We start from the raw sequence: 23651 nt of genomic DNA, 5'->3' as shown, positions 1-23651 counted from the left end.
GAGAGGAGAGAGGAGGAGGAGAGGAGAGAGGAGGAGGAGAAGAGACAGGAGGAGGAGAAGAGAGAGGAGGAGGAGAAGAGAGAGGAGGAGTAGGAGAAGAGAGAGGAGGAGGAGAAGAGAGAGGAGGAGGGAGAAGAGGTGGGAGGAGAAGAGAGAGGAGGAGGAGAAGAGAGAGGAGGAGGAGAAGAGGTGGGAGGAGAAGAGAGAAGAGGAGGAGAGGAGTAGGAGAAGAGAGAGGAGGAGTAGGAGAAGAGAGGAGGAGAAGAGAGAGGAGGAGGAGAAGAGAGAGGAGGAGAAGAGAGAGGAGGAGGAGAAGAGAGAGGAGGAGAAGAGAGAGGAGGAGAGAGAGGAGAGAGGAGGAGGAGAAGAGATGGGAGAGGATGGAAGAGGAAAAAGAGAGACATTAGACTGACAGCTTGCTACATATTTCTCTTTTTCTCTCTTTCTTGCCTCATCTCTCTTTCTTTGTTCTCTCTAACCTGACTGGGATCATGTTTGTTGAGGCAGAGCGGGAGGGTGGCACTCAGCATCTGTGTCTGTGTCATCCTGCCAACACACCTGTCAATGCCACCATACACACAGCACAACACCACAGTTCTATATATTGTTGTTGGTATTCACAGAACACGCGTCTTCTTTGAACGTGTACGTTGTTTCTCCGTCAGATATGGGGTAGCGGTGCCACAGAGCAGAGCAGTCCTATTTCCCTAAGGGGCTACTTTTCCAATCCAGTCACTTTTTGTTTGTTCTACAGGATCTGTTTTGTTTCTCAGTTGACTTAATGCAAATCTCTGGTGTGTGTGTGTGTGTGTGTGTGTGCAAATCTCTGGTGTGTGTGTGTGTGTGTGTGTGTGTGCAAATCTCTGGTGTGCGTGTGCGTGTGTGTGTGTCTGTCTGTCTGTCTGTCTGTCTGTCTCTCTGTCTGTGTCTGTCTGTCTGTCTGTCTCTCTGTCTGTGTGTCTGTCTGTCTCTCTGTCTGTGTGTCTGTCTGTCTGTCTGTCTGTCTGTCTGTCTGTCAGTATAGGTAGGAGGAGATGTTGATGCCGTGCAGGTAGAAGGCTCCAGAGGCTGAAACACGACACAGCTTCCTGTCTTTGTCAGCCTCCATTGTTGTTCACCGCCCATCTTGTTTAAGATCAGACCAATCTCTCCTCTCCTCATGAAATGAACAAATGACAACATTCCTATTATTTTCTCTCTCTCTCTCTCTCTCTCTCTCTCTCTCTCTCTCTGCCTCCTGTCATTCATTCTTATTTACACTCGCGCTCGTATTGCAAGTGAACACATATTCACATTCATATCTGGCGAATGCATCATGAATCCATTCTCATGCCAAGAGACGACCTAATCTTTAGACTAACTACACACTTCAGTCTGTGGGTTGTGCTGCAGACACGCCACTCAGTACCTGCTGCTGTCCTTCATTCTGGGGGTGTTATTGAGCTGCCCTACATCAGCGCTCGGGTCCATTGAGAACCACAGTGTTGTCAGCCTGTATGGACGGCCTCCCCTCTCAGGGAAGGTTGTCAGCCTGTGTGGACGGCCTCCCCTCTCAGCCTGTATGGACGGCCTCCCCTCTCAGCCTGTATGACGGCCTCCCCTCTCAGCCTGTATGGACGGCCTCCCCTCTCAGCCTGTATGACGGCCTCCCCTCTCAGCCTGTATGACGGCCTCCCCTCTCAGCCTGTATGACGGCCTCCCCTCTCCCCTCTCAGGCGTATCTTATTTATGGCAGTGTGTGATGTGACTCATTTTTGTGATTATTTTTCCGCCCCTCTCTTCTCTCTTCACCCCCCTGCTAACCTCCCTGAGCCCTTCTCCTCCCTACTGCCCTGCCAGTCATCAACTGTTCCTTGTTTCGCCTCTCTCTCCTCTATTGTTTTGCTATCTTTATTTTTTCTCTCCTTATCTCATCTCCACCCTTATTTCTTCTCCTTCTTCTCTCTCTCTCTCTCTCTCTCTCTCTCTCTCTCTCTCTCTCTCTCTCTCTCTCTTTCTCTCCCACACACTCACTCACTCACTCACTCACTCACTCACTCACTCACTCGCTCGCTCGCTCGCACACACACAACAACACAAAGGAAATGTTAATGTAACCAATGTTAATGATGAAGAGTCCAGTAACACTGTGTTCCTCTGTCCCTCTCTGTCAGTGAGTCGAGTATCTGCCAGGCTCGGGCCACAGTGATGATCTATGACGACGGCAATAAGAAGTGGCTCCCCGCGGGCACAGGAGCCCAGACCTTCAGCAGGGTCCAGATCTACCACAACCCCTCCACCAACGCCTTCAGAGTGGTGGGCCGCAAGATGCAGACAGATCAGCAGGTGTGGTGTGTGTGTGTGTGTGTGTGTGTGTGTGTGTGTATATATGTGTGTGTGTGTGTGTGTGTGCGCGCGCGCGCATATGTCTTTCTAGGTCAGCACGAGACACTTAAACGTGCTGTACACTATGTGTCTTTTAAGCATTTGTTTATACCATATACCTATATTGTGTACATGCATGCATGCTCAGCTATTGTATGTGAGTATGTGTTTATTCATGTGTAGGAAATGTTACGTCATCAACAGACACTGGATCCCAACTGTGCACGTCTAGTAGCAACAAGACTGACAGCTGGACAGTATAACACCCCTCTCTCACCCTAGGACCAACTGGAACTGCACCTGACCAATGCTCGTTAGCCTCCATAGTGACACTTGCACATGTGCCCTAACCCAGGTTCTCTGTGCTGGGTGAGAGCCGTATGCTTCGTAGACAGGGTTGCCAGATGGGCTGGTTTTTGGTGGATTTAGCGTTTTTAGACTGTGGTTAGGCTGGAAATTGTCAATCCCATCTGGCAACCCAGTCCATAGGCATCTATCTGGGCCAGCAGGGTCGCAAAAGCTTGTGCAACACGATGACGTCAAACTCTGAAACGTGCAACAAGAAGTCATAATGGTGGAGTCTAGGATGAAGAGGTCCGAAGCGTGGCTTCATGTCTCCGAAGCTGTGTCTCTCTGAATGCACCCTGTGTCTCTCTGAATGCAGCTGTGTCTCTCTGAATGCAGCTGTGTCTCTCTGAATGCAGCTGTGTCTCTCTGAATGCACCTGTGTCTCTCTGAACGCAGCTGTGTCACTCTGAATGCACCTGTGTCTCTCTGAACGCAGCTGTCTCTCTCTGAATGCACCTGTGTCTCTCTGAATGCACCTGTGTCTCTCTGAATGCAGCTGTCTCTCTGAATGCACCTGTGTCTCTCTGAATGCACCTGTGTCTCTCTGAATGCAGCTGTGTCTCTCTGAATGCACCTGTGTCTCTCTGAATGCAGCTGTGTCTCTATGAATGCACCTGTGTCTCTCTGAATGCACCTGTGTCTCTCTGAATGCACCTGTGTCTCTCTGAATGCAGCTGTTTCTCTCTGAATGCACCTGTGTCTCTCTGAATGCGCCTGTGTCTCTCTGAATGCAGCTGTGTCTCTCTGAACGCAGCTGTGTCTCTCTGAATGCACCTGTGTCTCTCTGAATGCAGCTGTCTCTCTCTGAATGCAGCTGTCTCTCTCTGAATGCACCTGTGTCTCTCTGAATGCAGCTGTGTCTCTCTGAACGCAGCTGTGTCTCTCTGAATGCACCTGTGTCTCTCTGAATGCACCTGTGTCTCTCTGAATGCAGCTGTCTCTCTCTGAATGCACCTGTGTCTCTCTGAATGCACCTGTGTCTCTCTGAATGCACCTGTGTCTCTCTGAATGCAGCTGTCTCTCTCTGAATGCACCTGTGTCTCTCTGAATGCACCTGTGTCTCTCTGAATGCAGCTGTGTCTCTCTGAATGCACCTGTGTCTCTCTGAATGCAGCTGTGTCTCTCTGAATGCAGCTGTGTCTCTCTGAATGCACCTGTGTCTCTCTGAATGCAGCTGTGTTTCTCTGAATGCACCTGTGTCTCTCTGAATGCACCTGTGTCTCTCTGAATGCACCTGTGTCTCTCTGAATGCACCTGTGTCTCTCTGAACGCAGCTGTGTCTCTCTGAATGCACCTTTGTCTCTCTGGGCGTTGGGAAATTCAGAGCGTTCAGAGCGTCCCCATTCGAAAATTCAGAGCACTGTGCTCTGGGAGCACTATATTATCACTATATTATCATTCACTATATTATCATTCACTATATTATCATATATATATTATCATTCACTATATTATCATATTATCATTCACTGTATTATCATTCACTATATTATCATATATATATTATCATTCACTATATTATCTTTCACTATATTATCATATATATATATTATCATTCACTATATTATCATATATATATATATATATATATATTATCATTCCTCAAACCACAGATGTAACGCTGACGCAGCACAAGCTGACCATTATAGCTAGCTATCGGCTTATCAAATAATGATCACAAAGCTAGTCAAAGTTGTGTGTTGCACGTTATAGCTACCGTGCCATTATAGACGTGCCGTTATAGCTAGTAATTGCAATATATGTGATTATGTCTGCCCATAGCGTAAATCATTTTTGCCCTAATGTTCAAGAACACATTTTGTTCCTGTTGTTATTATTATATGTAAACTAAGCATTGTGTTCAAACATTGTCAGGTTTTCACTAGTTCAAGTTCAAGTTTATTGTCATGTATTACAGTTTTTCCCAATTGCTAAAACACAAAAGCCAATTCTCTAAACCAAATGACCAGTTCTCTAAACACATTTATCAAAACTAGCCCCCATTTGCCAAAACCATAAACACATTTCACATGAAGACACAATTCACAAAACACAATCCTCCTTTTCTCATAAATCTAAACACATTTTGTCTTGCTAAAACACAAGTTGCAAAAAACTCGGCTCAAATTCTCAAATTAAAGCTCATGTGATGCAAAATGCTTGCCACAGTCAGCAACATTTGAACACAATGAACACACCTGGCTTCGTTCATTAAACATAACGACTCAAAATGTAAGACACTTGTTGCAAATGATTGTGGTGTGTGTGTGTGTGTGTGTGTGTGTGTGTGTGTGTGTGTGTGGTATAGTTCCATAAATAAATAAATAAACATCACACCCTGAACATTGTTTTCAGTGAGTATTGTTGTGTGTAATGGATCCTCTGTAGTGTTTGCATTGAGTTGTGATACAGTACAGTAGTGTACATGTTACGGTACATGTGGGAATACGGTACATGTGGGAAAACTAGGGTTAGGTGCTAGGGTGCTACGGTTAAGGTTAGGGTTAGGATTAGGGGTAGGGTTAGGGTTAGGTTTAAGGTTAGGATTATGGTTAGACATGCCAGCATGTTAATGAATGAATGGTCTTTATTGTCATTACTGTAATACAGTACAGGTACCGTACAACGAAATTTAGGAGGGGGGGGGGGCTCCCCTCCTAAAAACAAGAGAGCCAAGGGTAAAACAAAAAAGAGAAAACGAGCTGGTTGACAAAAATAAGATGTAATAATAATAATAAAATGTACACTATCTACTATACAATAAAACACTGTGCTGTACACTATGCTATGCTATAAATATCCTAACTTTTTCCTATATCTGAACCTTATGTAAACATGGGTTATCATATTGCACATAATACTTGTTGCGCATTCATTAAAGTGTCGCAGTAGCAGATTTAGAATGTTCACAGTTACAGTAATGTACCAAGTCACCCTAGCACCTAACCCTAACCCTAGTTTTCCCACATGTACCGTATTCCCACATGTACCGTAACATACATACTGTATTTTCTGTAGATTTACATACTGTTCATATGAAACACACAAATCTATGAATGCCCAATACTCTACAGTGATATATTCTGAGAACAGATACTGTAAGGTTTCTAAAAATGTGCTTTGGCAGTTGTGAAAAAAAAGAACATTCTCACACACTGAACATTGTGTTTTCAGTTGTTTTGTTGTAGTCTGTAATGATGCATATAGTGTTTACATTTTTGCAGGCTTTGAGCAGCTGTTTTGGTGTGAAAGTTTGAGTTTTGAAGAGAGAAGGTGTGGTTTTGTTTATGTAGCTTTAGAAAAGTGTGTTGTGTTTAGAGTTTTGGGAAAATGGAGGAAAGTTTTGGGAAATGTGTTTTAGCAATTGAGAAAAACTGTAATACAATGAAATTCTTCAGCCTCGTCTCTCTCTGTAGTATCACACACAACAACATAGTCCACAATACAAACAAAACAACAATACAGTACAAGGTGGTCAAAGTGTACCTGTGTTCTCTGATTGACGTTGAAGAACAGATTTCCAGAGCGTATTAAATAGACCAGAACAGATTTCCAGAGCGTATTAAATAGTCATAAATAAATAATAATAATAACAATAACTACTCAAGTATTAAATATTCATACACATTTATTAATGCACCCCTAATTTATATGTACAAATGTTACGTTCAGATATTATACACTGTGTTCACAGACTCGAGATAATAAAACAGCTGCGTTGACGCTGAAACCCTGTGTAGGCGTTACCTACTTTTTTTCCACACAGAATTTTTTTATCAGAAATCGATAAAGAATCGAATATGAATCCAAGCAAGAATCGATAATGGAATCGGTATCAATGACATCTTATCAATTCCCCATCCCTAAACAAGACACTCTCACGGCTATCTCACTACCCCATCCCTAAACAAGACACTCTCACGGCTATCTCACTACCCCATCCCTAAACAAGACACTCTCACGGCTATCTCACTACCCCATCCCTAAACAAGACACTCTCACGGCTATCTCACTACCCCATCCCTAAACAAGACACTCTCACTGCTATCTCACTACTATCTCACTAACCCATCTTCCTTCATCTCTTCCCCATCCTCTCCAGCCCTCTCTGTCCCACTCAGTCACACAAGTGTTCCCAAGAGACGTGCCTTAAAGTGGATCTTTCCTGAGAGATGGTTGTGACCATTAAAGAAGCCTCCCCCCCACTCTCCATAGCTCTCTCTTTCTCTGGGATCCAGTCCCTCAGCCCTTCTATCTCTGTATGTACCCCTGATATCTGTCCCCTGTCCCTGCCTGTCTCTGTTTTGACAGGCCTGAAGGTCAGGAATACCATTACGGTGCCTCAGTTCAACTCGCCAGCCTCTCTTTTTAGCGCGGGAGGCTTCCTCTCTCGCTCTTCTGCTCTGTGGAATTTTTTGGGGTTGTAAAACAAACAGAGAAATGACGCGTCAGCACATTCAGTGCGGCTCTAAACCCAGAGCACTCTTCCACCGACTCACAGGACGGGCACCACCTGCTGGTCTGAATACGTATCTCTGTGTGCTTGCGGTTATGGAATGTACTACCTTTGTTTATTATGCAACCTGACTACCAACCTGTCTGAAAGATTCTGTTCATTTTCAATATTACAGACTATTTACTTGGTGTACTTTGGTATGGACGTTTCTTGTCTTGGTGATTTAACTGGGTAGTGCAATTGTTGTTTAACAGGTGGTGATTAACTGTCCAATCGTGAAGGGTTTGAAGTATAACCAAGCCACACCCAACTTCCACCAGTGGCGGGACGCGAGGCAGGTTTGGGGGCTTAACTTCGGCAGTAAGGAGGACGCCACCTTGTTCGCCAATGGCATGACGCACGCTCTAGAGGTGCTCAACTCCTTGGCAGACGCAGGTACTGTTAAAATGTGTGTGTGTGTGTGTGTGTGTGTGTGTGTGTGTGTCAGGAGACAGGACTGTCAGTATTAAATGTACATGGCTGTCAAAGTACATGCTGCCTTAACAGACATTCCAGCAGCATGCCATGAACAATCAATCAATGAATCAATCAGACTTTATTGAACACATTTTATACACAAACATACCCAACCACAATGACTTTACAAGAAGAATAAATAAAAACATACGGAGATGATTTAAAAAAACAAAACAAACAAACAAGAAGATAAAAACAAAGGAGGATAATAAAAGTATGACCTCCGTGGAGGTTCAGGTGTGGGAACATGAGTACTCTCGCAGCTCTCCTCCTCAGAGTCATGCTAAGCCAGGTTACTTCCCCTCTTTCTCCAGGGTACGCTACCCTCCCCCGACCAGTGTCAAACGGGCCATCCCCAGAGGAGCTGGAGCAGCAGCGAAGGTACCAAGAGTGGGAACCCATGGTGGGGAGGGGAGAGTACACATTTGGGATGGTGGTTTCCCTGATGTAGGCTAAATCACACTCTTTGACTAAAGGTTTAATCTGTGTCAGGAAACCCAGCACTTTATCTTGATTTTTGCTAATTTACCTCTATATACAATTCCACTCTGCGGTCAAGTTAATCATTCTGTTTTAGTGCCAGTAAATAGATTGGGGGTGGGAACAACAGGTATGCCTATTTAGTGCCTCCAGTAGATTTCACAGATGGTTCAAACTGCTAACTGAGTGAAAGTTACTTCCCCATTGCATTGTCATTTGGGATGAACACTCAATGATCAACTGAAGACGATGGCTCTGTATAAACACGGTCCTGTTGGCACAGTGCTGCATAACCACATTTGCACGCTGAGAGGATTTGACAGGATTAGCGTCAGGCTGCTTAGCCCTCAGCCTGTCTCTTAAGGTCAGAGGTTAAAAAGCCGAAGAGGGTCAACGCCTCTGACAAGTAAATCCCTCCCTCCCTAGTCATTCTGGACCCACCATTTGCCCCAAATATGCCTGGCTTTAACCCTATCCTCATTTACTCTAACGGGCAAAATGTGACACAACTGAATAGGCTTTGGCATAGGTTGGCGAGGTTGTCTGTCAATTGGCGCCACTCATGGTCATTGATATGGGGTTCATCCAGTTGGACAGAATGTTTATAGAAAGGTATCATGTAGCATTGAACATTTTGTCCATCCTTCATGTCACATATATACATGGACAAAAGTATTGGGACACCTGAACATTACACTGATAGGTGCTTGTTGAACTTCTCATTCCAAAACCATGGGCATTAATATGGAGTTGGTCCCACCTTTGCTACTATAACAGCTTCCACTCTTCTGGGAAGACTTTCTACTAGATTTTAGAATATGGTTGTGGGGATTTGCTCCCATTCAGCCACAAGAGCATTAATGAGGTCAGGCACTGATGTTGGGCGAGAAGGACTGGCTCCCAGTCGGCGTTCCAATTCATCCCAAAGGTGTTCGATGGGGTTGAGGTCAGAGCTCTGTGTGCAGGCCAGTCAAGTTCTCCCAGGCCAAACTTGGCAAATCATGTCATTATGGACCTCACTTTGTGTATGGGGCCATTGTCATGCTGAAACTGGAAAGGGCCTTCCCCAAACTGTTGCCACAAAGTTGGAAGCATACAATTCTCTAGAATCCCATTGTATGCTGTAGTAAGATTTCCCTTCACTGGAACTAAGGGGCCTAGCCCAAACCATGAAAACAGCCCCAGACGATAATTGTGTCCACATACTTTTGTCCATATAGTGTATATAGTATGCTGCCAAGGAACAGCTCCTGTGGGTAACAGATGTGTTGGGGGAGGGAAGAGGGGCTGCCGTGGCCCGAATTAAGCTGTTTTGACCAGATGTGGACTTTAATTCCAGTGCTCGGCTAATCAGAAGCTGTGACATGCCTACCGATACACTGGGTATGGCCGCCTTGTCAGCAGAATCTAATCACAAAATGTGGTTTTGATTTTGACACTTCAAAATGCCACCTGTCACAATTAAACAGTATATCTAGAATTGTTTGGGCAAGGAGGTTGTTGATTAGATGAACAAAGTCGTCCTTAGTAGGAGGAGTCTTGTCCTTAGTAGGAGGAGTCTTGTCCTTAGTAGGAGGAGTCTTGTCCTTCATGGGCTACGGCGTCTTCTGACATGCTTCTGCCACTCCTTTTCAAGTGCTGCCATCTCATTCATACCTTCAGCCAATAAAACATTGAATGTTTTGTATACTAATCTCGATCCAGTAATTGTTTATGGGCATGCTTTCATGTGTCTGTTTGATTGTATGTGTCTGTGGTTGTCCCTCCAGACTAGAGCAGCAGAAGATGGAGCAGCAGGAGAGAGAGCGCCAGGAGAGAGAGCAGCAGGAGAGGGAGAGACAAGCTGCAGCAGGTAGCCTTAGTTAACTGAACTACACTGGCTCACAATAAATGCATATCATTTTGGGGGGGCAAAATGACACTATGAAATGTACAGTGAAAAGATAAGGAGTAGTCTGTCACAGTGTCTATGACTTTCTTGTTTAGTTCCCGTTCCCCCGGCCCCTCCTCCGATGGCCCCTGGAGGTCCCCCAGCACCCCCAGGCCCTCCTCCACCCCCCGGCCCCCCTCCTCCTCCGGGACCCCCTCCCTCAGGCCCACCCCCTGGCTCAGGCCCACCCCCGGCCCCACCGCTGCCCTCCTCTGGAGGAGACAGCGGCGGGGGGCTAGGCGGAGGCCTGGCAGCAGCTTTGGCTGCGGCCAAGCTCCGCAAAGTGGCCAAGGTGAGAGAACAAGGAGGAGGAGCTATATATCCTCTACAAGTCTACGTTTACATTGGCATCTGATATCTGAAGTTGTGTAGACTTAAATGCCAATGATTTAGTATGCTCAGCCATACCAAGAATTCAAACATTTACTGGATTGCTGAAGGTGTGCCCAGATAGTTTGATGTGTTCGTAACTCCTTTTTTCTGATGTTTATCTACTGACCTCTGCAGGATGACAGTGGTGCTGCAGCCCCAGCTGCCAAGGCTAGCAGTGGTAGTAGCAGTGGTAGTGGTGGAGGAGGAGGAGGAGGCGGCTTGATGGGAGAGATGAGTGCCATCCTGGCACGAAGGTGGGTGGCAGGGACCATGGCTCTCTCAAAGCATGAATATTGCCTTAAGCCCTGAATGTTGATCCCTCTAGCTCTAGTTGTTCTAAACCAGGGGTCACCAACACGGTGCCCGCGGGCACCAGGTCGCCCCCAAAGACCACTTGAGTCGCCCGCAGGCCTGTTCTAAAAATAGCGTCTAGTGAGCTGCGTCTAAAATGAAAAAAATGGAAAAAAATAAATAAAATAATCTATAATTTATATATATTTGATTCTGTTGCTATTCTTTTTTAATCACACTTGCATTCATATAGATTTAAAAATGACAATATCTTAAAAATATGTTTATTATACATAAGTTTAGATAGGTGAACTCTGACCTACTCTAGTTCTAACGTCAGTATTGTGCGCGACAAGTGGAGAGTAAGTTGGCGGGCGCAGCGAAGGTGGGCGCTTAATGCAGTTTAGTACCCCAAAAACATGGCAGAAAAAATAATGAAAACGTATCACTTTCACAACGATTGGGAGGAGGAGTTCTTTTTTACGACTGTGAAAGAAACCTGCGTGTGTCTCATTTGTGGGGCGACTGTGGCCACGGCAAAGCGGCACAATGTGGAGAGACACTTCACTACCTGTCACAAAAGCTACCATGCTAACTACCCACCAGGGACCGCACTACGGGCAGAAAAAGCCCGCGACCTAAAGGCAGCTTTGGGTAAGCAACAATCTTTTTTCACGAGGCCGGCGAAAAAGTCACAAAAAGCAACCGAAGCCTCGTTTAGAGCTACACATTTTCTGATCAAGAAGAAGAAGGCATTTTCAGACGGAGAAGTTGTCAAAGAAGCAATGCTTATAATTGCTAACACTGTACTAAACGATGAGAAAAATGTAACCGATCTAATCTCCGCTCTCTCCGACGTCCAACTGGGGGCATCTACGATGGCTAGACGAGTGTCAGCTATGTCTGGTAACTTGGCCGATCAGCTGGACCAGGATCTGGCTAAGTGCAGCTGGTTTAGCATCCAGTGCGACGAGTCCGTGGACAGCAGCAGTACAGCGCAGCTGTCGGTTTTCATCCGGATGGTGTTTTAAGATTTCTCCACAAGAGAAGAACTCCTGACACTACTGCCCTTAAAGACAACTACGAGGGGAGTTGACATTTATAACACGGTGAAGGAGTTTTTCGTGCAGAAAAAGATACCGTTGGAAAAGCTGGTAGCGGTGACTACAGACGGGGCTCCTGCTATGATCGGCCGACATACAGGTTTCATCGCTCACTGTAAAGGTGACCCAGACTTCCCAACATTTCTGCATTACCACTGCATTATTCACCAGCAGGCGTTATGTGCAAAAGTGATCGGCTTTGAGCACGTGATGACTCCCGTTGTGAAAATCATAAACAACATCCGTTCCAAAGCAAAGCAGCGCAGGATTTTCAAGGTGCTATTGGAGGAGATGTCAGCTGAATATGGTGACCTGCTGCTACACACAGAAATCCGATGGCTCAGCAGAGGACGAGTTTTACATCGTTTTTTGTCACTTTTGGGTGAAATCAAAGCGTTCATGCAGTCCAAAGGCGAAGATGTCTCACTGCTAGAGGACACAGAGTGGACACTTGACCTTGCATTTTTGACAGACATTACTGGGAAACTAAACAACTTGAACTGCGAGCTGCAAGGCAAAGGTAAGACTGTTGTTGATATGATAAGTGCTTTAAATGCATTTAAAGCCAGTTTTTTCTGTGGATATACAGAGAAAGAAGGTGCTGCACTTTCCCTCTGTGCAGTCGGTGCTGAAAGACAATGCTTCTGCATCTGAGACATTTGACAAAGTTGCAGAAAAGTACTGTGAAGTCAAACAGACTTGGGCAAGAGTTTGAGAATAGGTTTTGTGACCTTCATCGGCTTGAGCCATGTGTGTCATTCATTTCCAATCCTTTCATGAATGTGGACACAACATGCTGTGCTGAGCAACTAAGTGCAACGTTCAACTTGGATGCTGGACAAGTGGAGATTGAAATCATAACATTGCAAAATGACCTCCACCTCAAAGCCCACCAGGCTGCACCAAACTTTTGGTGCCTTGTTGATACAGAGAAGTACAGTGGTGTATGCACAGCAGCTATGAAGGTTGCCAGCCTGTTTGGTTCAACCTATCTCTGTGAATCAGTGTTTTCTGACATGAACTTCATCAAGAACAAACACAGAACACGCCTCACTGATGCACATCTGAAAGACTCACTTACAGTTGCAGTGTCAAGTTACACACCAGATTACAATATACTGGTGAACAGCATGCAATGCCAGTCTTCCCACTAACAAAGAAACAGATACCAGATGTTGTCAGTGGCAACATGGCAGTGCCATGGCAAAGTGTAATTAAAATATTGAAGAATTGTGTTCAATTTAAAAGTGTGTTCATGACATGTAACAGTTATAATTAGTTAAAAATGCAGCAGATTTGGTCATTAGTTCAAAATGTGACAAGATGTATTTAAAAATATGTAAGTTGATTTTTCTTTAACATTACATAATTGATAACTTTTTGAAACATAAGTGATCATCTGAAAATGTAACAATTACTGAGATTAATAGAGATAAAGTGCTGAATATTGATATCTGTTTCCCACCTTGTTGTCATTTTTGAGAATTATTGTGAGAAATCATTAACGTGATCAGTGTCTTCACATAGATGAGTATCATTAATCATTATTAATAATATATAACTAAAGGCAAACTGAGCAAATGTGTTATTTCAGAAGAGCGTATCAAACTGGTAGCCCTTCGTATGACTCAGTACCCATGAAGTAGCTCTCAGTTTCAAAAAGGTTGGTGACCCCTGTTCTAAACAGTCAAATGTTTATTCTTATATCATCTTTCTGTCCTCCTCAGGAGAAAAGTAACTGATAAGGTTGAGAAGCCAGCGGCTAAGACGGAAGATAATGTAAGTATTTGGTTTATTATTAGTCAGTTGCATGTGTGTACCTCTAATTACCCGATAGCCAGGTAGTCATGGAGGATCAGAAAACTAATAGGGAGCTTTTAAGGTGAATGAGGGATTTCAGAGGAACAAACTCAAGTCTAACTTTGCTTCTTTTCTTTGTACAGGATGACTCAGAATCTCAAGTCCAAAGTGGTGAGCTGTGTGTGTGTGTTGTGTGTGTGTGTGTGTGTGTGTGTGTGTGTGTGTGTGTGTGTGTGTGTGTGTGTGTGTATGTGTGTGTGTATGTGTGTGTGTGTGTGTATGTGTGTGTGTGTGTGTGTGTGTGTAATCCGTTTTTATAGTTATTGCTATTATTGTAATTTCCTGTTTTTATTTTTCAAATGGGCCTTCCTCTGTTTCTTAGACACACTTAGGAAACCTTGGGAAAAGTCAGCCACTATGCCCAGGTAAGAATTCAGCTTTGTGCGTGTGTGTGTGTGTGTGTGTGTGTGTGTGTGTGTGTGTGTGTGTGTGTGTGTGTGTGTGTGTCTGTGTGTGTTTGTGTCTGTGTGTGAAGAAGAGTTGCCTGTCAGTTCTTAAGAGCAACTTATGTTTGTCCCATTGCGTGTTTCAGTCCCCAAGTAAAAAAAGGGTGTGTGAGATTTGATTGATTTCTGTTCTAAGAGCAGAGTGTGTGTGTCTCACAAACAGGAATAACTCCATCCCCAAGAGCATGGACTCCACCACTTCCTTGCCCCAGGGTTCCAGGTACAATGCCCCTATCTCCCCAATGAAGAGACAGGGCTGTTGCTCTCTCTCTCATCTCCCTCTATCATTTGGTCAACTGTGACACGGCTTCTGAGAGGTGTGCTGGGGCATTGCACGTCACTGTTGATAGCGCCATCTAGTGGAATGACAAAATAGAATGAATATTATGGCATAGTTCATCAGGGATCAGAGCTTTGCGCATTCCTGTGTGATTGTTACATGAAATCATTCTGGTAATAAATGTTTTTGTGTTGGATCAATTGCATTTATGCTAAAATGATTTGTGTTTTATTTCTGTGACATTTCTGGGCATTTGGTGGTGTCAATCTAACTAAAACAAGAATAGGGTTGTCCGGGTGTGTGTGTATGTTGCTCCATGAGGCGCTATGGTGATGAGTTTGATTGTCAGCAGGGGTTGTCATGGTGATGGACTTGCCTGGCTCTGGCAAAAGGCTGCTCCTGGCTGCAAGATTTTAGCATGCAGTTATTTGAATGTCTCTCTCTCTCTCTCTCTCTCTCTCTCTCTGTCTCTCTCTCTGTCTCTCTCTCTCTCCCTCTCTCTCCCTCACCCCCCCCTCTCAATTCATTCAGGATGAAGCATGGGGGTGGTAGTAGTGATGCAGGAGCTGGAGAAGAGTCCGATATGGAGAGAATTAAGCAAGTATGTCTTCTTTTCTTACGACACCACTTCTAGTCCAAATCAATATAAGAATGAAAATGATAGAACTGTTTGTTTGGAATGTGGCCTTTCTGCAGGATATTCTGGAGGAGGTGCGGAAGGAGTTACAAAAAGTCAAGGAGGAGATCATTGGAGGTGAGACCATGCAGATTTATATGTATATACATATACATATATATATACATGATTTGAACAAAATGATGTTTCAAATGAAAAGATTGAAGTAATTTACTAAAATATATAATTTTGCCCATCATTGAAATGGTCCCCAAATATAATTATTTCAGTCTCAGAATGACTCATAGGAATTGTGCTAAAAGACAGTTATGACTAAAACAACTGTAGTTCTCTAGTACTGTAGGCAGTGGGAGTGTGTTATCAACACACTTACACACACTCTCAAGCAAGGAATAGAACCAACTTTTATGATTTTTGCTTGATGATTACATGATTACATTTCTTATTTACATATTTCGAGCTGCAAAGGACATTTTGATGATGAGATGATTGAATCCTTAGTTTGCATCCATGTATTGGGTTTGCTCCAAACACTCTAAATTAAAAATAAAAACACAAGTAGTAGCGGGTAGTGGTGGTCTAGTGGTAGTGAGATGGACTTGTGATCGGAAGGTTGTGAGTTCAAATCCCGCCTGAAACCACACCACTACTAGTGTGCCCTTGAGTAAGGCACTTAGCCCTCAGTTACTCCAGGGGGAATGTCCCTGTAATTCGTAATTGTAAGTCGCTTTGGATAAAAGCGGCCATACAAACCGATTTGATGCAGTGTGCGGTGTATGGTCTGGGCACTGACAGGCTGACATCGCACTTCTGCAACCTCTGCAGCAATGCTGGAAGCACTCGCACGTCTATTTTTGGAAACCAACCTCTGGATATGACGCTGAGCACGTGGACTCAACTTATTTGGTCGACCCTGGCGAGGCCTGTTCCGAGTGGAACCTGTCCTGGAAAACCACTGTATGATCTTAGCCACTGTGCTGCAACTCATTTTCAGGGTGTTGGCAATCTTCTTATAGCCAAGGCCATCTTTGTGAAGCGCAATAATCCTTTTTTTCAGCCGCTCAGAGAGTTCCTTGCCATGAGGTGCCATGTTGTCCAGCATTCAGAGAGATTGTGCCCAAAACACCAAATTTAACAGCCCTGCTTATCATTTACACCTGAATCCTTGTAACACTAACGAGTCACATGACACCAGGGCGGGAAAACAACATCATTGGGCACAATTAGGACATGTTCACTATGGGGTGTACTCACTTTTGTTGCCAGCTGTTTAGACATTAACAGCTGTGTACTGAGTAATTTTCAAAGGACAATAAATCTATACTGTTATTCAAGCAGCACACTGACTACTTTTAGTTATATCAAAGTTTCAGTAGGATAGTGTTATCCCCTGAAAGGATATAACAGAATATTTGCAAAAATCTAAAGGGTGTACTCACTTTTGAGATATACCGTACTGTATATGCATGTGTTACGGTACATGTGGGAAAACTAGGGTTAGGGTTAGGTGCTACGTCGACTTGGTACATGCTGGCATGTCTAACCCTAACCCTAACCGTAACCCTAACCCTCCCCCTAACCCTAACCCTAGCACCTAACCCTAACCCTAGTTTTCCCACATGTACCGTAACACATGCACTGTGCGTGCAGCATTTTATCAGCAACTCATAGCCTACTCATAATGAATTAGGAATTAGGACACATCTTGAGGACTCCTAAATACAGAGTTATTTTTTATCGTTTTTTGTTTTGTTTTTACCGGTTTTTTTTTCTTTAAAGAATCTTGATAACTTGGATAGCTGAGGTTTTTTATGCACAAAGTTATTATATTTGACCGTTTCAATGGTGGGCTGATATAAATAAACTTAAAATACATGTTGAGTAAAATTCCACTTTAAGCTGAAATTAGACAACGGTTGTATAGTTTTGTTTCTTTTCCCTCTTCACAGCTTTTATTCAGGAGCTGCAAAAGCGGGGCTCCACATAGTTCTGCTAAACGATTGCTGGGAGGGATGGAGGGATGGGATGGAGGAGCTTCTGGCCCTGTGTGGACCGTTGATGATATGGTGTGGGACTATCCGCCATCACCTCATCCTGACTAGCCCAGGGATTTCTCTTTCTCGCACACACACATGCTGTCTCATATACACATGCATACATACTCACACACACCTACTTGTTTATCCAGGGAACCCATTCACATCCAAAGCCAGGACCCTACTTGTGATGATACCACCTCTCCTCTGGCTCACACTCTCATCCCCTCTTCTGTCCAAATCCTTCTTCATTTCACGAGAACTACTGCAGAGCTGCTGAACTGTTACTCCCTGTCATGTACAGATGTATCTCTCCCTATGTAAATTCTCCATTTACTCCTTCCCTTTGTCAGACATACCAGTTCTTATTCTGGGGACTTCAGTATTCAGGGAAGATCATGTCATTCATACAAGTTACTGTAATATGAGTGCTGGCATGTGTGGCTTTGTAATAATCATCTCTCCTATCCTACCTGGCACCACTAGCTTCAACCTCAAATACTGCCTTCATAGAATCTTTTTGACAACCCTTAAAAACAAACACAGTGTCTTTGTTCACCTTGAGAACATTTGAAGATGAGAGGACACGATCTGATGGACTCCAGGGTGGATAGCTTTCACCCATAGAACACACTGCCCCCACAGGTCTGGGGGTAAAGTAGCAATCTTATTCTGCCCCCACTGCCTCATAGTAAGGGTTACACAGCTCCCATTGTCATTGGCCAAAAAAGAGACATAACACAAACATCAATGCAGAGCGTTAGAGGAGACGTTGACAAGGGAATGGGACAGACGACTAGAGTGCTGAGAGAGAGAAGAGGGCTGTGGTTTAACATAGCCACATAGGGAATCACAATTCTCTCTGCATTGCACTTGGCCCAGAGGAAGTGTGTCTTGTGTGCGATTCAATCGACACACACTCTTTTCCTCCCGCTCAGAATGAGACACTAATAGTTGGCCTGTGCAGTGGTTCTAAACTGTGCATCTCATGTATTTTTTCTTCTATTTTAGGTCTGTTTTCTAATAACATTGAAATATGAAAAAAAATGGCCATGACTAGGTCAATTAATTGACCGTGACCAACTGCCTTGAGAATCGATATATAAATATATATCAGGGGGAAAAAAATATATATATTTGTTGGGAAAATTGTTAGCAAAAAAATTAAATGCTATTTCTTTTTTTTAATTGAGAATGACTGGTGAAGGGGGATTTTTTTTTTTTATGATTGTTTTCTTTTTAATAGATGTTATTTTGGGTTTACTGTTATCTTTTTGTTTCTTTTTTTTCTAATAGAGTATAGGCTTTTTACACTGAAATATAAAGAAAACAGCGTAGAGACACTGGAGTAGAGATGCCTTTATAGTCGAATACAGCTGCTTCTTGTAATGCATCTGCGTCTTGAGTCTTCCTTTTTATTGGTCTTTCAATTGAATCACAATGCCTTCCAACCTCTCATTATAGGCCTACATTTTTATAATAGCATACCATCTACCTGTAGGCATTCAATGGTAGGGTATTGTTACATTCATATTTTGGGCATTTACCAGACATCCAAAGCGATTTACAACAAATCCATTCTGTGTAGACCTATGCATTGAGAAAACGAAATACATTTATTAAAATCAAGGGTGAACCAAGAGAATGCAATTATACTATTTTATATTTTTTTATATTAAACTTGACATCCTCAGGGAATTTGTTGTTTATTTTCACATAAAAACAACATGCACCATTTATCTGAATTACATTGAAGTCCGACTGAGATTAACATCTTTAAAAGGGATTGTACAAAACATTGCTTCATTCGATTGGTTCTGTGTGGACTGGACATGGCATCATAACCAATGTTTCCCGAATGGTTTGAAGCATCTTGGTAGACTGTCGACCTTGAAAGTGTCATAAATGGCAGGTGGATTGGGGGTAAATTGAAAAAGACATGTTATTGAAACAAACAGAAATGTATTTATAAGAATTCAAGTGTAAAGAAGAGCTGTCAAAATATGCGACCGTCCAAAATGTGGATCGATCTATCTCATATCAGTAAATGTGGATCTATCTATCTCATATCAGTAAATGTGGATGTATCTATCTCATATCAGTACTTGGTCTAAAGACAGCTCGCTGCATCTCTGCTGTGTTGAACGGGCCGGAACTGACGTCCCAGGGCGAATGACGTGGCAAAAATAGCTACTGAATATAATCCGAATATAGCCAATAAAGTATAAATATAACCAATAAAGCCTTTTTTTTTTTTTTTAAAGTGTTCCCTATCAATAGCAAAAGTCAAATGGCAGGTGGCATGTTGGTTTAGTGTGTTTGAGTGGGATGTCCTTCCAGAGAGAGAGAGGTGCCTGGCTGCTTCCGGTCTGAGACAGGCTGATCCATCTGACTGAGGCTGTGTTCGGAATGGCGTACTAGCATACTACTCATACTAGATATGACGTAGGTTTTGAGTATGCAGTGCGTTCACACTGTAGAGTATGTGAAATTTGAGTATGCAAGACATGTATGTAACTAGATTTTCGGTCGGCTGGTATTGGCATACTTATTATGAATTTAGTAGGCAGTATGCAGTATATACTAATTGAGTATGCTAGTATGCAGTATATACTAATTGAGTATGCTAGTATGCAGTATATACTAATTGAGTATGCTAGTATGCAGTATATACTAATTGAGTATGCTAGTATGCAGTATATACTAATTGAGTACGCTAGTATGCAGTATATACTCATTGAGTATGCTAGTATGCAGTATGCCATTTCGAACACAGCCTGAGACCCGCCGCCGTCCGTCGCGTTGAGGCAGTGGAGAGAGCCCGCTCACACCCGGCTGGGACACTTTGGACACATTCGACATTCCCTTGTGGCACCACAGCTAAAACATATAAAACATATCATATTCACATGTATCGGGACTGTATGTTCACTTCTGACTGACGCCCACCGAGGACCGCTCAGTGACGAGGTCGTTGCTAGGAGGCTGCCATTAGCCAGCTAGCTGCTTTAGCTAGCCTCTCAGACCCCCGGAGCAGCCAGAGGGAGACCACCACCATGGCCCAGATCCTGCCCATCCGCTTCCAGGAGCACCTGCAGGTACGTCAGCTAATAACATCTACACGGTCACAGCGGCTGTCAGGAGCGAGGTTAGCTGTTTAACCTAGCCAATTTACCCACACAGTCTGTCAGTAGCCCTACACGGCGTGATGTGCCTAGCTTACAAGCCAGCAACCCCCCAACACCCTGGGCCAGATGGATGACCTCCCCCCCCCCCCGTTAGCATACGAGATGACAGCTAGCTAGCTGCTATAGTACATGAGATGACAGCTAGCTAGCTGCTATAGTACATGAGATGACAGCTAGCTAGCTGCTATAGTACATGAGATGATGGCTAGCTAGCTGCTATAGTACATGAGATGATGGCTAGCTAGCTGCTATAGTACATGAGATGACAGCTAGCTAGCTGCTATAGTACATGAGATGATGGCTAGCTAGCTGCTATAGTACATGAGATGACAGCTAGCTAGCTGGCTAGTGCTGTGTCAAATGGCCATGTTTGATACAGCTAGCCGATTATTGTATCAATTACCCATTATAGCTAAGCACTGACTGACATGTTCAACATAAGGATACTTTATAGATGAACTAATGTGTATGAAACAGGGCATGTTGACACACGAGCCGGAGAGCGTCCTCCTCCACACATCCACTATGGACAGACAGACAGTCCTCCTCCATACATCCACTATGGACAGACAGACAGACCTCCTCCATACATCCACTATGGACAGACAGACAGTCCTCCTCCATACATCCACTATGGACAGACAGACAGTCCTCCTCCACACATCCACTATGGACAGACAGACAGTCCTCCTCCATACATCCACTACGGACAGACAGACAGTCCTCCTCCATACATCCACTATGGACAGACAGTCCTCCTCCATACATCCACTATGGACAGACAGACAGTCCTCCTCCATTCATCCACTATGGACAGACAGACAGACAGTCCTCCTCCATACATCCACTATGGACAGACAGACAGTCCTCCTCCATACATCCACTATGGACAGACAGACAGTCCTCCTCCATACATCCACTATGGACAGACAGAAAGTCCTCCTCCATACATCCACTATGGACAGACAGACAGTCCTCCTCCATACATCCACTATGGACAGACAGACAGTCCTCCTCCATACATCCACTATGGACAGACAGACAGTCCTCCTCCATACATCCACTATGGACAGACAGACAGCCCTCCTCCATACATCCACTATGGACAGACAGACAGTCCTCCATACATCCACTATGGACAGACAGACAGTCCTCCTCCATACATCCACTATGGACAGACAGTCCTCCTCCATACATCCACTATGGACAGACAGACAGTCCTCCTCCATACATCCACTATGGACAGACAGACAGTCCTTCTCCATACATCCACTATGGACAGACAGTCCTCCTCCATACATCCACTATGGACAGACAGTCCTCCTCCATACATCCACTATGGACAGACAGACAGTCCTCCTCCATACATCCACTATGGATAGACAGACAGTCCTCCTCCATACGTCCACTATGGACAGACAGACAGTCCTTCTCCATACATCCACTATGGACAGACAGACAGTCCTCCTCCATACGTCCACTATGGACAGACAGACAGTCCTTCTCCATACATCCACTATGGACAGACAGTCCTCCTCCATACATCCACTATGGACAGACAGACAGTCCTCCTCCATACGTCCACTATGGACAGACAGACAGTCCTTCTCCATACATCCACTATGGACAGACAGTCCTCCTCCATACATCCACTATGGACAGACAGACAGTCCTCCTCCATACATCCACTATGGACAGACAGACAGCCCTCCTCCATACATCCACTATGGACAGACAGACAGTCCTCCTCCATACATCCACTATGGACAGACAGACAGTCATCCTCCATACATCCACTATGGACAGACAGACAGTCCTCCTCCATACATCCACTATGGACAGACAGACAGTCCTCCTCCATACATCCACTATGGACAGACAGACCTCCTCCATACATCCACTATGGACAGACAGACAGTCCTCCTCCATACATCCACTATGGACAGACAGACAGTCCTCCTCCATACATCCACTATGGACAGACAGACAGTCCTCCTCCATACGTCCACTATGGACAGACAGTCCTCCTCCATACATCCACTATGGACAGACAGTCGGATACTCATCATGTATCTCAATCAGATGACCACAGTTTGTAATAAAGTCCTTCATTCACTCACTCTGATTGTTCCTCTTGTGATTGTCGTCTGTGGCGGGTATAAAGCTTGCCAAATGTGCCTTCCACTAAATAAATAAAAAAATAAGAATGATTTTAAAAAGAATAATACAAAGTTGATCACAAAACAATTAAATAAACGTACTTTTCTGCTACTCGAGGGGTATTACAAAGCGAGCTGAGTTAGCGAGCTAACATTAAGTCTTTACCATCATCCATCATCATCAGTCAGTGAAAGAACTACACTCACCGGCCACTTCATTAGGTACACCTTTTCAACTGCTCCTAAATCTATTAAGTCAATCACGTGTCAGCAACTCAATGCATTTAGGCATTTAGGCATGTAGACATGGTGAATATGATCTGTTGAAGTTCAAACCAAGCATCAGAATGGGTGAAATGCCTTGTTGATGGCAGAGGTCAGAGGAGAATGGCCAGACTGGTTGGAGCTGATAGAATGGCAACTGTGACTCAAATAACCACTCGTTACAACCAAGGGATAAAGAAGGGAATCTAGTCTGAACGCACAGCATGTCGAACCTTGAAGCAGATGAGCTACTGCAGCAGAAGACCACACCGGGTGCCACTCCTGTCAGATAAGAACAGGAAACTGAGGCTACAATTTGCACGGGCCCACCGAAATTGGACAATAGAAGATTGGAAAAACGTTGCCTGGTAGAATTTGCCATTTAGCAGACGCTTTTAATCCAAAGCGATTTACAATTACAGGGACTTTCCTCCTGGAGTAACTGAGGGCTAAGGGCCTCAAGGGCACACTAGTGGTGGCACAGGGATTAAAGTTCTCCGTCGCTACGACGGATTTCCGTCAATTTATTCCAAGTTGTGACGGATTTTACCTGGTGTAATATGATTTGTAGAGGCATACAATCTATTTTGATGTTGGTATTAGGTATATAAATGATATATAATAGCCTATATAGCCTACATATAGGCCTTTATTGGCTACAACTATGCGACAGTAACAGAGTAGTGAGAAGTAGGTGGACATGGTGCGTGGTGCTGAAATAGCCGACATGGTGTGTGGTTTGAAAAAAGTTACGCCAGCTCAGTAAATCATTCAAACTTAATGTTTACTTATAGGCTATGTGAATGTGACTGCACCACACATGTGAACAGTAACAAAGCAAATGCAGTTTAATTTCATGAAAAACATTGACAACAAAATCGGCGCAAAAAAAAGCTGAATCCGCTTAGCCTATATGCTCCT

General features: G+C 44.1%; 2 protein-coding genes across 2 annotated transcripts in view; both read left to right on the top strand.

The window, feature by feature from the left end:
* Positions 1–2153: 2153 nt before the first annotated feature.
* Positions 2154–18969, top strand: LOC308175390 (vasodilator-stimulated phosphoprotein-like; the record flags this gene model as incomplete). Its single annotated transcript, XM_080551062.1, has 13 exons — positions 2154–2325; positions 7423–7603; positions 7999–8065; positions 9934–10016; positions 10151–10386; positions 10602–10720; positions 13588–13639; positions 13804–13831; positions 14043–14085; positions 14330–14386; positions 14978–15047; positions 15143–15200; positions 17033–18969. Coding segments are annotated over 13 exons (1204 nt in total), but the record flags the coding sequence as incomplete, so codon positions are not given.
* A 1120-nt stretch (positions 18970–20089) lies between these two features.
* The window catches only part of LOC308175382 (clathrin heavy chain 1-like), a 35950-nt gene continuing 32388 nt past the window's right edge, over positions 20090–23651 (top strand). Inside the window, exon 1 of the mRNA XM_080551055.1 lies at positions 20090–20217. Coding sequence (XP_080407181.1) covers positions 20176–20217 — 42 coding nt within the window. The 5' untranslated portion in view covers positions 20090–20175. The remainder of the gene's footprint in view (positions 20218–23651) is intronic.

This window comes from Nansenia antarctica (assembly GCF_963989245.1).
Source record: "Nansenia antarctica genome assembly, contig: SCAFFOLD_231, whole genome shotgun sequence".
In the NCBI taxonomy this organism is placed as follows: Eukaryota; Metazoa; Chordata; class Actinopteri; order Argentiniformes; family Microstomatidae; genus Nansenia; species Nansenia antarctica.
The sequence above is the reverse complement of the archived record's forward strand: the minus strand, read 5'-3'. Positions and strand labels throughout refer to the sequence as shown.